We start from the raw sequence: 15,986 nt of genomic DNA on the forward strand, positions 1-15,986 counted from the left end.
GTCGTCTGCCTCCACTCGGATGTAAACACCCTTAAAGGAGTCACTGCTGCTCTGCTTGTACGGCACAAACACCAGAGAACACTATGTCCCATGATGCCCCGCGCCGCCGCAGACCCGCCCCCTCCGTTTGAATGGCAGGTTGTTTGTTTGAGGGCGACCAGCTGCTAACTATTCCAGTCTAAGAGCAAACATGGGGTGCAGCGCTCCTCTGCGCTCCAGCGAACACTCCGACAAGTTACGGCAAGCTGGAGGGACAACCACTTCCGCTCACCCTTCACAGTAAAAGCACAGTAGAAAAAAAAAAGTCATTGAGCACATTCACATTAATTTAATCTGACTTCACGAAGGATTTTATAAATGCTGCAGTCCTCATCCAGCCCTACCACTCTATTTATTACTTACTGGTTAGTTAGGGAAGATGTTTATGCAAGTTTAAATTAAATTAGGTTATTAAATTCCCCTGGAAATCATCAACTAATTCATATCTTATTGTTAATAAAACTGTTCATTACTTTTGTATTTAACGTTTAAAAAATATCAAATATCAATTTTCTACAGCTTAGGATGACATTTAACAATTGATTTTTTTTTTCATCACAATAAAATACAAATAACTGTCTGGCAATAAATTAAAGATACTGAATTATCAAAAGTACTGGTAAAAGTACACTACACATATATTAACATATGTGTATGCCTACATTTCCCTCGCTGATTATCTGATTAATATTCAGGGTTTTTGTGCATACATTTCAGGGCATGTGAGCGGAGCGGAGCGTGGAGCAAGCGAAATATAGTCGGAGCTCAGAGCGGGTTTTAATCCAAAGGCCAGAGCGATGGTTCCATTTCGGTCCAGTTCCGTTCCGATATCTCTGGCAGTACAAGGCCATCCACTGGCTCAAACAGACAGAAAGAGGACGAGGTGCTAGGCTAATTTGGTGGAAAACATCAGGAATTGCTCCCTCTTTTAAATTTGAGCGAGCGTGGAGCGATTTCACTGGAGCTGAATGAAATTGTAGGTGAGCGGAGAGCGGTCTTTGAGCGGAGCTGTCTGGTATAACTTTGAGCGATGGAGCCCACATAAGCGGGGAGCGGAAATTCTCACCGCTCAGCTCCGCTCACATGCTCTGATACATTTATAATTTTGCTGCTTTAATTGGCTCTAATGCAGCATGTAATCTACTAGTAACAAGTTCACAATTAAAAGTAGTGAAGTAAATAATCTAGTAAAGTAGAAGTACCTCAAAAGTGTATTAAAGTAAAGTAACCTACATGAGTACATCTAGACTACTTATAAATTCCATTACCACCAGTTAACAGCAGATTTCATGTATAGCTGCTGGAACAGCTGCTAGCATAGATTTGTATTTAGCATTAGCTTTAAATCTTTATTATCATCTTTAAACGCCTGAGAGCAGACAGGCCTGAGTGCTCAGAGTTTGCTGATTATCAAGATATTTGTTGATGACTGAAGATGATAGTTAGTGATTGAAATAATATTAATTTAAAACAAAGTGGCTCAGGTCACAGCCGGGACAGCTCAGCTAACGCTAGCTAGCTTGTGTTTTAATTTCTCTGACCTCATCGTGTAACAGGAGCGGCTCACGATGCTAACGTTCCACTCTGCTAGCTAGCTCCGTGGCGGAGCGTTTTATTTTGAAAAGCCTGACAGAAGTGTGCTCGGTTCCGTTGCAGTTCTGACAGCAGCTCGGTGTTCGGCAGCAGCAGCTCGGTGTTAGGCTCTCTGGCTCTTTATTCCAGCCTGTCTCGCGCCGTCTCTCTCTGTGGACCGCCTGCAGCCGCCCGGACCGTCCCTGTATTCATCCATGCATGTTCTGTGACGGGGTTCGGGCTTGGGACGGTTCGGTCGTCGCTTCAGATGAGAAGACGTAAACGATGGAGCTTCATATTTTAGAGCACAGCCTGAAAGTGGCGAGTATAGAGAAGGACGGGATCCAGATCTGCACGCACGGATTAATCAAACTCGCTTTCCTGGCCTCCAAGACCCGGTACGAACTTCACACACACACACACACACACACACACACACACACACACACACACACACGTGTTTACTGCGGGGGGACGTTACAGCAAATAACGCTGGAGGCTGCATGTAACATTACTGTGTGTGCGTGCGTGCGTGTGGTGTGTGTGTGTGTTCAGGCCTGTCCTTCTCTGGTGTCAGTTTGGAGCGCTGTGCCATCTGTAGCTGGGCCGAGTGCAGTGTGTGTGTGTGTGTGTGTGTGTGTGTGTGTCCTGTGAAGAGGATATTAAATCTGAGAAAACTTTAATCAAACTGCCTGACAGTGACGTCACTACAGGCCTGTACACTGTCATCATGATGACGTTACAACCACCACTGTATATTAATGTTGGGCTGAGTTCATTAGTTCACTGCGTGCGTGTGTGTGTGTGTGTGCTTACTTAAACTCTGTAGAAGTAACTGATTACATTATGTATTATAGATTACCCTCTAAATGTTAACTCAGGCTGCCAATATCTCAGTATGACAAGTACTGTAGTAATACTGTAGTATATTAATACTGTAGTAATACTGTAGTAGTATTGTAGTAATACTGTGGTAGTATTGTAGTAATACTGTAGTAGTATTGTAGTAATACTGTGGTAGTATTGTAGTAATACTGTAGTAGTATTGTACTAATACTGTAGTATATTAATACTGTAGTAATACTGTAGTATGTTAATACTGTAGTAATACTGTAGTAATACTGCATCCTCACAGCTGCTCCAGGTGTGACTCAGGTCAGCTGCATGTGGTCACATCAGTCCTGACGTCAGGTGAACATCGAGCTCACCATCTGATCTGAACTCCAACACCACCTTCACACGTGTGTTCAGGTGACATCTGGGAGGTGGTAATTAATAGCCTCAGGCTTGTAAACAGTGTTGGTGCCTCCTCATAATTCATCACTAAGACTTAAAATATATTCTACTCTGTGCTTAATAAGGCATCAGCTAGCAAATGTCAGTCAATCAGTCTGTTTATTATTCTCTGGATTATCTGATCAGTTGTTTGGTCTCTCTAATCTGTTTTAAGAGATTTGATATTCATTTGTAGTATTTTCACACATTGTGTCTGAAACAAAGAGAAGTTGGATGTCAGTGAAGTAAACTCAGCTGATGTTTGTCTGCATGTTGAGTTCTTACAGGCTCGTTATCACAACTCAGATATCACTCATGGAAACATCAACACAAAGTAATGAGAGAGACTTTGGTGAATGCTCCCTGTCTACTGTGTGTGTGTGTCAGACTTGATCTCTGCTGTCGTTTCTGATCACTGTGGTGATGATTCACACTTAGAATAAACAGGCAGCATCACCAGTAACCACTAACTGCTGCTAACTGTAGCTGCCCTTAGCTAGTTAGCTCAGTTAGCCCTAGCTAGTGGTTGATCCTGAGAGCTGAGGACCAGGAGAGTGTTGGTGTGTACACTGCCATCATGGGAGCACTGGACCAGGATGGGTCATGGCTAGCTGGTTAGCATGCTAACTACGGTTCATTTATACTGTGTAGCCACAACACTTTGTTTTCATCTACAGTTCTGACATATTTAATATGAAGATGAGGATCAGTGTGATGTTTGAAGGAGGACAGACGTCAGACAGCTGAAAATCTCCTGATCTGTGACAGATTCTGTCATAGAGGACAGATTTAGGTCCAGTTGTTGAGGGTCAGGCTTGTTTCAGGGAGTCTAATCATTAATGTGGGAGCAGTTCTGATCCGAGTCCTTCGGATGACACTGGTTCTGTCCACACTTCCCTCCTCAGCTGACCTCACTGCCTCCTTCCTTTGATGACTCCTGGATCAGCCCACCTCTGTCCTCATCAGTACTGTCTGTCCTCTTTGCTCCACACACTTGTTCATTTGACTCATTACATTTGTCTCGGGATGACATCCTCAAATGTCCAGTTCTGTCCATAGCCCGTCTTTGTGGCTTACGACAGTTTATAAAACAAACAACTTCACAATCAGTCGAGGAAATGAAGAACAGATTGATGTACAGTGACGATGATGTGAGCTGAACACAGCCTGAACATGAACAGTGGAGACAGAACTGTCCTCTGATGAGACTCTTACAACATGTGGACCCCGATTAGAACCAAAAAGGAGAACAGTTCAGTCACAACTCAGTGTGTGTGTGTGTGTGTGTGTGTGTGTGTGTGTGTGTGTGCGCGCGCGCATGTGTGTGTGATGGTTCACAGTTTAAAGTGATCTCAACTGCAGCCTCATTAGAGTCTCATTAGAGTCTCCCTGACAAGTTTCCTGCAGACACACAGAATGTGAGTGACGACTGTTTCCTGGCTGCTTACTGGCTGTTGACTGGCTGCTTACTGGCTGTTGACTGGCTGCTTACTGGCTGTTGACTGGCTGTTGACTGTCTATGAAAGTCTATAAAATGTCAAAAAATGTCCTCCGAGTCCAAAGTGACGTCTTCAAATGTCTCCTTTAGTCCAACAACAGTCCAAAACCCAAAGACTGTTGGAGCACTGCACTGTAAATCATCACATTCAACAATCTGGACATCTGTTCACAGCCTGTGTTGAGGTTAGTTCTGTTTGGTTCTGTTGTAGTTTCAGTCCTGGACTTTGTGAGACTCGGTGTCGTCTCAGTCTCAGGACTGCAGGGATATCACTGTCATTGGTTGATGCTGTTCAGATGATGATGCTGATGAGGATGATGATGAGGATGAGGATGATGATGAGGATGATGATGTGGATGATGCTGATGATGAGGATGATGCTGATGATGATGCTGATGAGGATGATGATGCTGATGATGATGAGGATGCTGATGATGAGGATGATGATGATGAGGTTGCTGATGAGGATGATGCTAATGCTGATGAGGATGATGCTGATGATGAGGATGAGTCTGATGCTGATGATGAGGATGATGGTGCTGATGCTGATGAGGATGATGATGCTGATGATGATGATGATTAGGATGCTGATGATGATGATGAGGATGATGATGCTGATGATTAGGATGCTGATGCTGATGTTGATGCTTAGGATGATGATGATGATGATGCTGTGGTCTTGGTTTCTGTTGTCTTGGTTTCGCTGGTCTTGACTACGACCCTGCTGTTGATCCTGGCAGCAGAGCAGCTAATGACTCAGTTCCGAGCCTCATATTGAATATGAGGTGTTGATGTTTGTTGGTCTTTGAACGTCTCACTGATGCGTCTCTTCATATGAAAGCGTGTCCTCAATCAGCAGACAGACGAGTTTCTTTGTCAGGATGTCTCTTCACTTCCTGTCCTCTCTGTCTCCGTCCCTACAGGTGTAAGTTCTTCAGCCTGACAGAGACTCCGGAGGACTACACCATCATCGTAGACGAGGAGGGCTTTAAAGGTTTGTGGAGCTGTCGCCATGGTAACGCATTGTGTAACGTGTGATCAGTGTTTGAGCACACCGTGTCATCATTACACGCCCTGTTCCAGGGTGACCTCTCAGTTACCGTTACGACCACAGGCCAGGTGTTAATCCTGCTCACTGACTCTGAGGTGATCTCCACTCCTCACCTGTCAGACTCCAGCAACATGTTGAACCTGACCGATGAGACACAACACCTGTGTTTGTTCTGACCCGGTCCAGAGAACGGGTCCACGTTAGCCCTACTGAATGTTCAGATCAGTCTGCTGCGTGTTGGAGCTTGTTGAGCCCTAATGCTGACCCACTAGCATGGCCCGACCCGGTCCAAAGCTCCTGTGCTTGCAACGTAAACAAAAAGCAGTTCCCCAGTTTTTCCAGCCCAAGTCTAGACCACTGGACTGATGCAAATGTTTCTCCTGATTAAACTCACATCTCAGATATTTGACTCTTTATTAATTAGTTGACTGTTAAATGCTGAGAAGCTGCAGAATCAGAACCCACACTGGGTTTACTGTTTAGTGGTCTGACAGTGAGCTCCATCACTGACTCTGTAACACAGAGGGGACGAGGCTGTTAATGATGCTGTGACTCTGTCATCTCAGAGAAAACAATACTGCTTAATATTTACTGTACAAGTGTAAAGATGACAAACAGGAAGTGGAACAGAAGTCGTAGGAACAAAGATGACTCGCTGCTCAGCACAACGTCACAGCTTCTTTTCCATCAGCGTCCCAGTGACGAGCTCAGACACGGTGCGAGTCAGAACAGGAAGTGTGACAAGTTAAACGTCTGCTGGATGATATAAATACGACAGTGTGTAACAAACATCATGAGACACTGACTTGTATCCAGACTGTTCTGGTCCTCAATCATCTGAGTGTGTGTCCGTCCTCAGAGCTGCCTCAGTCGGAGCACATCAGTGTCGCTGACGCCACGTGGTTGGCTCTGAACGTGGTGTCAGGGGGCGGGAACGCCTCCAGCTCTCAGCCAATCGGAGTCACCAAGATCGCCAAATCTGTCATCGCCCCGCTGGCCGACCACAACATCTCTGTATTCATGCTGTCCACGTATCAGACCGACTTCATCCTGGTGAGTGTGGATCACAGCTACACTACACTGATCCTCCTCAACACAACACAACACAACTCCAAGTACAAGAGCTGCAACAACTCACTCGTCCATCAGCTGTCAACTATAAGTTATTATTAAACCGCTGGATAACTCATTGTACATATTAAAGAAAGACACCCGGGCCGGGCGCCGTCTGCTGAACCAGCACATAACGCTGCCACAGAGAAACATGGAGATGAACGATGAGTGAGGCAGCAGCTGTGTGTAGGTCTGTTACCACCAACAAATCTCTGTGCCCACTTTAAAAGCATCACGTTACTGAGCTGGTTTCAGCCTTGTGTGTTTAAAACATGCTGGTCGACTGGCTGAGAACACTGAGCTGTGTAAAGACTGAGAGCAGCAGCAGAAACACTGCAGCCAGGTGTGTCCTGGTTCTCCCAGCTGAGCCGGTTTAATAAGAACATAATGAACAGGACGTGGAGACATGATGTTGGTGTTCTCTACGCTCTGTGAGGTCACCATGTTGCTCTGATGGTCGCTCTCTCTCTGAGTCCTGCTGACAGTCAACTGAAGATCTTTGTGGATGAAACAAGACATATGAAACACTGATCGACCTTTCAGAGAGCAAACTCGTAACTGATGAATCCGTCTGGTTTCACTAACGTCTCTGAGCCGAGAGGATCTGTTCTGCTGTCTCCTGCTCAACTCCATCAAAACTAAAAGGCCTCTGCTTTTGTGTCATTGATCACTTATGTTGGATGCAGTCAGAAAACTGATCACTGATCAGGTTCACAGTGTCTGTCACACACACACACACACACACACACACAGCAGTACTTCGGGCTCTGTTGTACCTCAGACTGATGTAAATCCTGTCTCTGTGGCCACAGGGAGGTTTTTATTGCTCTGCAGCGCTGACATGTTTTTGAAACTGTGTGTGTGTGCGTGTGTGTGTCCATGTTGGTAATCTGTTACATAAAGAGGATCAGCAGCAGCTCAGCCCGCTGGAATCCAGGTATCATCAGCTATTTGCTGTCTGACACACACCCAAATGTGTGTGCGCTCAGGGTTTGGATCTGTGTGTAACAAAGTCTGATCCACATGTTGAACACAAACCGATTGAGACATAAGTTTATCCTGACTGAGTCAAGCTGCTACACACACATACACACACACACACAGAAAAGGAAACACTTTAAATCATTGAACTGCTTTGTGTGAATCAATCATTTACATTGATCAGACTTACAGTGATTCATACATTCACATCAGGACCAGTTTGGGGTTCAGTATCTTGTTCAAGGACACTTTGACATACAGAACAGGGGAATCAAACCAGCGACCTTCTGATAACAACATGCTGGTTGTACCTCGGTGCCTCAGCAGCACAATCAGTCTCTGGTCTCTGAATGTTGAGACAGTCGATCAGTGTTTCGTCCTCACGCGTCTCAAACATCTTCAGCTTCCTGTCACAGATTAACCAGCAGACGTCTGGAGCTCAGAACTCCTCCACTCAGGATCAGCTCAAAACGGACCTCAGTGAGTCTGTCCGTTCTCGTGCTCCCACCGGACACACCAACTGTTTCTCCACTTAGATTCAACTCCTTATATTATACTCCTCCTCCTCCTCCTCCACACTCGGTCCAGCTCATTTCCTCACACATCAACAGAAGTGACTGTAGATGACGAGTGAGACAGTTTTCCTCCCTTCGTCATGTTTCACTCTGAACATGTGTCTGATCTGTGTTCAGGTCCGAGAGCGCGACCTGCCGATGGTCATGCACACGCTGTCTTCTGAGTTCACGTTGCTTCGGGTCGTCAACGGAGAGACTGTCGCTGCTCACGATCTGGGCGTCAGCAATGGATTCGTTAAGCCAAAACTGGGTAAACTAATATGTGTGTGACACAGATTAAAGAAGATTAAATCATCCTGTGCTTCACTCAGATAAACTCACCACTCAGGATCAACCTCCATGTTTTACATTAATAACATTAATTATCTATGAAGAGCTTTTAGCTTCGCTCAACTGTCGACAGCAGATTTAATAAAACATGAAGAGACTGAATGCTTCTTTAATTCAGACGTGTGTCTGTGTGTTGTCTGTGTTGCAGTGCCCCGGCCCATCATCCACCCGCTGTCCAGCCCCAGTAACATGTTCTGTGTGACCAGCCTGGACCCGGACACGCTGCCCTCTGTGGCCACGTTGCTCATGGACGTCATGTTCTACTCTGGAGGGTGAGGACGGGGGTCTGGAGTGTCACCACGTGGTGACACGTCACATGGTGACACATGGTGATCAATAGAAGGATTGAACCCACAGTAAACAGTAAATCCAGCCTCACACACTTCTACTCTGTAGTCCACACAGAGCATCTCTGCAGTCTACAGACTGCTCCTTTATGTACGGTACGCTCCAGTCAGCAACTGTTAGCCGAGGTTCCACCAGGTACGTGTCCGCTGCGATTCGGCTCAGATCTGGTTTTGCTCCACTGTCCAGCCCCCACCGGTTGCATTTTGAGTCCATCACGCCGCAGTACAGTCGACAGCTGGCATCATGAGACCGAGGAGTTCCCATGATAATCACATAATCGCTGGCGGCCGCAGTTCTAGGTCTGTGTCATTCAAACAACAACAGGAAGTGTTCCCGACTGGAGGATCAGCAGAAGAGCTTGTGTTGGTTTCTTCTTTGAGATTTGTGTGCTGGTATCAACATAGAGTGTTTTATTTTGAAAAGTGACCGGATGTCATATGACAGGCGGATCGGTGCGGCGGTGGCAGTAATGCGGTCGTTGTATCGGTCTGTCATGGTGAAGAGAGAGCTGAGTCGAAAGGCGAAGCTCTCGATTTACTGGTCAATCTACGTTCGTACCCAGCCAGCTGAGGTGGCTCGGGCATCTATATTGGATGCCCCCTGGACGCCTTCCTCAGGAGGTGTTCCTGGCATGTCCCGCCGGGAGGAGACCCCGAGGAAGACCCAGGACACGCTGGAGTGACTATGTCACCCAGCTGGCCTGGGAGCGCCTTGGGATCCTCCTGGAGGAAGTGTCCGGGGAGAGGGAAGTCTGGGTGTCCCTGCTCAGGCAGCAGACTTCCTGTCTGCTTGGTGCGAAATTCATCCGCCAGAAATAGAAGTTCTGCATCTGTTCCAGAGGGGTCCGGACTGCTGGAGATATGCAGTGCAGCGGTCCTGCTGGAAGTCAACAGGGACTAGAGTTAAACCATCAGCTCCACTGGCGTGGCGGAGACGTAACGCAGCGAACACATACCAGGTGGAATCTCTGCGTTAGCCGTTAGCTGGCAGACGCTCTCCTCTGTAGCAGAGCTGAGGATGAGTCAGTTCTGTTGGACACGTTGGACTCTCTGCTGACAGTTTTATGCACCTATGACAGTCGTGACCTGTGGCATCACGTTGTCCATCAGTCCGTCACATTCTTGTGAACGTGATATAAAAATTCAAATTATGTTCTTTTGGGCTGAAGGATGAACTGACTAAAAGTTGGCGTTCAAAGGTCAAAGGTCAAGTCATGTGTTAACTCTCAGTGCTTTATCATAGTCAAGTGGACAAACAAACTAATGTCTTCAGAATGTCTTCTGTCCAACCAACGGTCCAGAACCACAGAGCAGCGGTGCAATGGTCCCAGACAGTCAGTGATGTTTCCCTTCAGATCACTGGATCAGCTGATCAGAGATAAAATACTGTGAATGACTTTTCTTTGGACTGATGTGACTGACGGTGGCAGCTCCACATGACTGAGAGCAGCAGCATGACTCTGACTGCGGTTTGTTTCAGGTCCAAGGATTCTGCAGCGTCCAGCGACGACTCGACTCACATCCGCTTCTTCTCCTTCTCCCTGATCGAAGGCTACATCTCTCTGGTGATGGACGAGCAGACCACTCAGAGGTGAAGCAGGAGGAGCTGTGCTCTGCTCGTGTTGTCTGATCTGTACCAGGTGTTAACGTCTCACTCTGTAGCTGCAGCTCATCAATTCATCATCAGTGACGCGTCTCATCAGGTCGAATATAATAACTGGTTCTAAAGGTGTTTGTTAGCAGCAGCTGGTAGGTCAGCACCTGAGGAGCTGCTGCTTTAAAGGAACAGGTCACCATTTCTCTCTGCTCCTCCTCTTCTCACTGGTTAACAGTTAGTCTGTTACCTGTGACAGGTGTGCCGGAGCAAAACCAGCAAAACCAACCAGAGCTTTAGAGTCCAGAGACAGACTGACAGGTGAAACAATTAAAGGTCTGAAAAAACAAAAAATGTATCATTTATCATTGAAACACTCCAACTGTAATGTAATTTGTTACATTTAATTGAATCTGCCGTGTTAATTACATTTAACCAGAACAAACAAACGTATGTTTGTGGATGGCAGGGTGGCACCGCCCACCTGTACGCTGCTCATCCACTAACCAGCCATTTGTCTTTGAGACTACAGATAACAGGTGTTAGCCTCTACGCTACTGTTAGCATGAGGTTTCTTAACTTTGTTCTCTTCCAGGTTTCCAAACAACGTCCTTTTCACCAGCGCTTCAGGTGAACTTTGGAAAATGGTTCGTATCGGAGGACAACCTTTAGGATTTGGTGAGTTTGATTTGTCGTAAAGCTCATTTGAGCCTCTTTGACATGAAGTCTGGACAGAATCCAGAGAATCAGATCAGATGTTCATGATTGAGACTTTCCGTGTCAGATGTGTTCAAACATGTCGGAGATGCCTTGTGTGTTTGGGCGAGGGGCGGGGCCTGCACGAGGCAGGATATGACATCAGAGGTCTTCATCCCTCCACTTCATCCACATCTTCATCAAAAACTCTTCCTTATCCTGGGACATTTGAATCTTTCCGGTGCTCCCACTCGCTAGTTCTGAATTCACTCCAGGATCGTGTGTTCTGTTCCCACGAGCTCACCTGGACTCAGGACCGGGAGCTGGTGGGTAAAGTGTGGGTCAAACAACACCGTGGTTGTGTCCACACATACAGCTCCACCAGGTAGACTGTGCATATGTCACAGCACAGTGTGAAGCTGACAGCAGGCTGTGTGATGGAGGCTTGAATGTGACAGTCTGAGATGAAGCAGCTCATGATGTGTTTTCTGTCTGCAGACGAGTGCGGCATCGTGGCCCAGATATCAGAACCTCTGGCAACTGCTGACATTCCAGCTTATTACATTAGTACCTTCAAGTTTGACCACGCGCTGGTAAGACCTGTCGACTCACCGCGAGTCTGACATTATAATCCAGTTTCTGACTTTTGACGACGTCACTTTGTGCTGTAGGACATTAAATTTAGATGCTTAGCGATGTTTTAGACCCAGCGACTGATGCATGATGACAGTGAGATTTATTTCCGGGCCAGCTGGGTACTGAACCATTGTGTGTTCTGCAGGTTCCTGAAGAAAACATCCAGAGTGTGATCGGAGCTCTGCGGACGAAGAGCACGACGACACAGTGAAGGAATCTGGAGGAAAATAGCCGTTTTCATTCGCTTAAGCATTATCATGTCCAAAAAGTGCCAAGAGTTGATTGGTGGACTCCTGTGACGGCTCAGAGGAGGGAGAGGAGGGAGGTGTCGGGGGAGTGACGGTGTGTTATGGATGCCTTTGTTACCGGGTCATTTCCCCCCGTCGGCCCTCCATCCTCCTGAGCTCTGACGCTCTGGTCATCTTTACTTGTTTAGTTTGTTTCCTCCCGACGCTGAGAGCACCATACTGTATTAGTTCCATCTGATGAGGACGACGAATGTAATATTATATCTGTATATCTAAATATCTATGTATCAGCTCTCCATCTTTACTTTGTTCCACAGCTCCTCTCTCAGTGCCAACATGTCTGAATGATTAACTGATGCCTTTGCCTGAACCTGGTCACGTGTGCAATCGAAGGAGACAATTATAGAGACGGCCAGCTGAGCCTGAGCTTCAGTATCATCATGTGTTTTATGGTTTTTGTGGCTGTTCACCAGGTTTTAGCATTTCATTCAGTCTTCACACTGTGAGCGTGTTAACGATCTAAAGTCTGATGTTTTAAATTGCTCAGAGTGGGATCAGGTTATTGATCCAGAGACAGTTTCACACCAAGTTGTCTTTAAAGAGATTATTTTAGGTTTTTCACTTGTCAGACTGAAGTCCTCAAGCTCTCAGCATGTTAGCATGCTAACGCTAGGATGTTAAACAGGATGACTACAACTTGCTACATATTAGCATGTTAGCATTGCTGCTGTGATGCCGGACAGTTTTAAATTAATAACAACAGCTGAGGATCAGACACAATCTTTGGGTTTTGTTATTCTTTAAATGAGAACTGAGGCCTCACAGCAGTCAGTCTCCTTTAGTGAACCGATTCATCTAAAAGATCAATAAGTGAGGAAAGGTTCCATCACTAGAACTAACTGAGAAAATACAAAGAAAACAACCATCACAATATTCATATGTTCATGCCTAAAGTAATGATGACATAGGTTTAGATGATCAGATTATCAGATTATCCAATAGATTTTTAAATAATCAGACTTTATTTTCCATCAGAACTTTTTTAACTACTTGGGCTCTCGGGCAGGATCCTCCCTAAACTGTCTGATTGATTACACCTGGTCATCAATAACAGCCGATCAACACTAAACACTGTGAAGCTGCAAAGTAACTAGTAACACATTTTTTTACTTAAAAGTAGTGGAGCGAATAAACAAATAAATTATGAAAGTGATTAAAGTCATCATTAGTTTAATCAAACGTATAGATCCATTTCTGATTTCACTTTCATTGATACACATGGAGCTGAAGCCTGGAGGTTATTAGCTTAACTTAACTGGAAGCAGAGGGAAACAGTTAGCGTGCTCTGTCCACAGTTTAAACCAGTGGTGTCAAAGTGATCCAGTAAAGGCAACATGGCCCTTTACTGGATCAGTTTGACGCCACTGGTTTAAAACAACAACTCGGAACTTAAGAAATATTATTTATTGTAATCTGAAACACACTCCGATGACTTACTGATCCTGTTGCTCACAGTGTGAAGCTGCTGTCAGACCTGATGATGATGATGATGATGATGTTTGCATCAACACTAGTAATAAATGACTGAGCCACTTTGACAATGTGCTAGAATAATGACAAATGCTAACATAAGCTAATGCCCCCCCCCCCTCCTGTCCCAGTGTGCACTTTAATGCAGGTCGCCCCACAGACCCGCTGTACTGATGTGAATATACAGGAGGGCTTTTACTTTACATCCTGTCCACACGAGGACGATTCTGTTGGTCTTAACCATGTTTTTCTTTCTTCATTTCCTCCGGATCAGCTGTGATTGGTTTCTGATCAGCTGCGACTGGTTTTATCAGTGTTAAACACGAGGACGGTGACGTTTCTTCTGATTCACAGAAAACAGTGAAAGCTTTTGTCATTTGAAGCTTCTTGTGTGGAGAAAATAAAAAGGCTTGTTTTTGGAGCTTGTTTTGTGTCATTTTTACTGTATCTCTGTCATCTGTGATCAATGAGGTGGTCACATCTCTGTCATCACTCCTCAACAGTAGATCAGTCATTTATCTATCAGAGTTTTCATTTTCTCTGAATCTTGAGATTCAAGTCAGAATTCAGAAAAAGATCTGAGAAAACAAAAAAACAGTAAATGTTGATGAATAAAAAACAACTGTGATAAAAATCAAGTTAAAGGGATATTCCGGTGTAAGTTCAATCCATAGTCTAACACACCTTGACACCGAGTACGACCCCCCCCCCCCCCCCACTGCGAGCTTACATAGTTTTAGCATATAAATCGCCATTAGAAACAGGGTCCAAGCACATATTTCAAGGCATCAAACATTTGATATTGTTGCCGGCTTTGTCGGAAAATTTGGCGATTTATACTTGGATCCATTTACTGCAGTGTATTGTTGTTGTGCGGTTGATTCTTAGGATGCTAAAACTACGTAAGCTAGCAGTCCGCAAACTTCATCTCTCGAGGGGGGGTCGTACTCAGTGTCAAGTTGTGTTGGAGCATGGATTAAACTTACACCAGAATATCCCTTTAAACTGTAGTTTGTATGGTGGCTGGGATGTCACAGCACCAACATTAAACCATATTGTGTTCTAATATTAACATTAATAACATCAAACACACAGAAAGAGTCTTCAGGTATTTTGGTAAAATGAGTCCCAACTGTGATCAATCAGTCCAATGTGTCTGATCTGGGATCAATCAGTCCAATGTGTCTGATCTGGGATCAGTGTTTGTATCAGAAGACTCAAACATTGTGACTGAATCGGTGCTCACGACTAACATATATACACCGTCTACTTCACTGCAGATCAATACAAGTATTGAACTTTTTACTTCTCAATTATTTTATCAATCAACAGATTCAGTGGTTCAGGTATCAAAGTCACCTGCAGACTGCAGCACCCACTTCCTGTTTGTACATCAGACCAGCAGGAAGGAGGAGGAAGAGCACTTCATATTTCGTGATTGACTGATTGATTGATTTATGGTCAGCTGAGTCACACACACATCTTCATGTACACTGAGCTTCACCATTTGTCTGTGTAAGCACCTGTCTCTTTAAGGCCCGCGTCCCTGACGGCCCAGCCTGTGATTGGTCAGCTCCCACAGGCTTGAGTCAGCACCGTTCACTATGTTTTTAGCTAAAGTTAGCTTCACTTGTACCATGAAATCACCACAACATTATGACAACATCAGTCCCATAGACTGGGAGGAGGAACATTAGCAACATGCTAACCCCAGTGAATAAAGAGTAAAACAACATCAAACATGACAGAACTTACAGTCTGAAGTCAGCTGACAGGCGGCTGGTGTCATCCCCTCTTACTGGTCCTGCAGATGATCCAGTCTGTAGCTACAACCACACACAGTGAGCTGCTGTAGTTAGCTGAGGGGCTGCTGAAGTTAGCTGAGCTGCGACTGATGAAGTTAGCTAAGAGGCTGCTGAAGTTTGCTGGGTGACTGCAGAATTTAGCTGAGCAGCGGCGGCTGAAGTTAGCTGAGAGGCTGCTGAAGTTAGCGGCTGCTGAAGTTAGCTGAGAGGCTGCTGAAGTTAGCGGCTGCTGAAGTTAGCTGAGAGGCTGCTGAAGTTAGCTTGGCACCTGCTGAAGTTAGCTGAGAGGCTGATGAAGTTAGCTTGGCAGCTGCTGAAGTTAGCTGAGCGGCGGCTGATGAAGTTTGCTGAGAGGCTGCTGAAGTTAGCAGGAAGGTCTGACAGATACGTTTCAGAAGTCTCCAGTCTTTGTGGGAACAGGTGTGTCACATGTCCAGTGAGATGAAGTGTGTTTATTCCACAGCTGCTAACATGTCAGCTGTTAGCTTAGCATCTGGTCTTGACTGAGACAGTACCACCTGATGTTGGACCAGTGGCCAGAATGTTCACGTCCAGTAGTGTCTCTGATTGGTTTGTAGAGAAGGGAATGCCCCCTGTTGTGATTGGCTCATTGGTAGAAAAACGCCCACTTTTTCTTCTTCTCTTCTTGTTTTAAGTTGCACTTTTGAGCGTTTTGTCTGTTTTACAACATTTTCA

The 15,986-nt window shown here is 45.5% G+C and overlaps 1 protein-coding gene and 1 long non-coding RNA gene across 2 annotated transcripts in view; one reads left to right on the top strand and one right to left on the bottom strand.

Annotated features, from left to right (window-relative positions):
* LOC119031367 overlaps positions 1 to 15,864 on the bottom strand; it is a 41,896-nt gene extending 26,032 nt beyond the window's left edge. The window contains exon 1 of the long non-coding RNA XR_005078580.1: positions 15,241 to 15,864. This is a non-coding gene — a long non-coding RNA (uncharacterized LOC119031367). The remainder of the gene's footprint in view (positions 1 to 15,240) is intronic.
* On the top strand, positions 804 to 13,906 carry castor2 (cytosolic arginine sensor for mTORC1 subunit 2). The gene is made up of 10 exons (XM_037119790.1): positions 804 to 1,019; positions 1,696 to 2,009; positions 5,308 to 5,378; positions 6,295 to 6,488; positions 8,222 to 8,354; positions 8,583 to 8,706; positions 10,262 to 10,372; positions 10,971 to 11,053; positions 11,570 to 11,664; positions 11,853 to 13,906. Exons 2-10 carry the CDS (start codon positions 1,897 to 1,899, stop codon positions 11,916 to 11,918), a joined length of 990 nt encoding a protein of 329 aa, XP_036975685.1. The 5' UTR covers positions 804 to 1,019; positions 1,696 to 1,896; the 3' UTR covers positions 11,919 to 13,906.
* Positions 15,865 to 15,986: the final 122 nt, after the last annotated feature.

This window comes from Acanthopagrus latus, chromosome 13 (genome assembly GCF_904848185.1).
Source record: "Acanthopagrus latus isolate v.2019 chromosome 13, fAcaLat1.1, whole genome shotgun sequence".
In the NCBI taxonomy this organism is placed as follows: Eukaryota; Metazoa; Chordata; class Actinopteri; order Spariformes; family Sparidae; genus Acanthopagrus; species Acanthopagrus latus.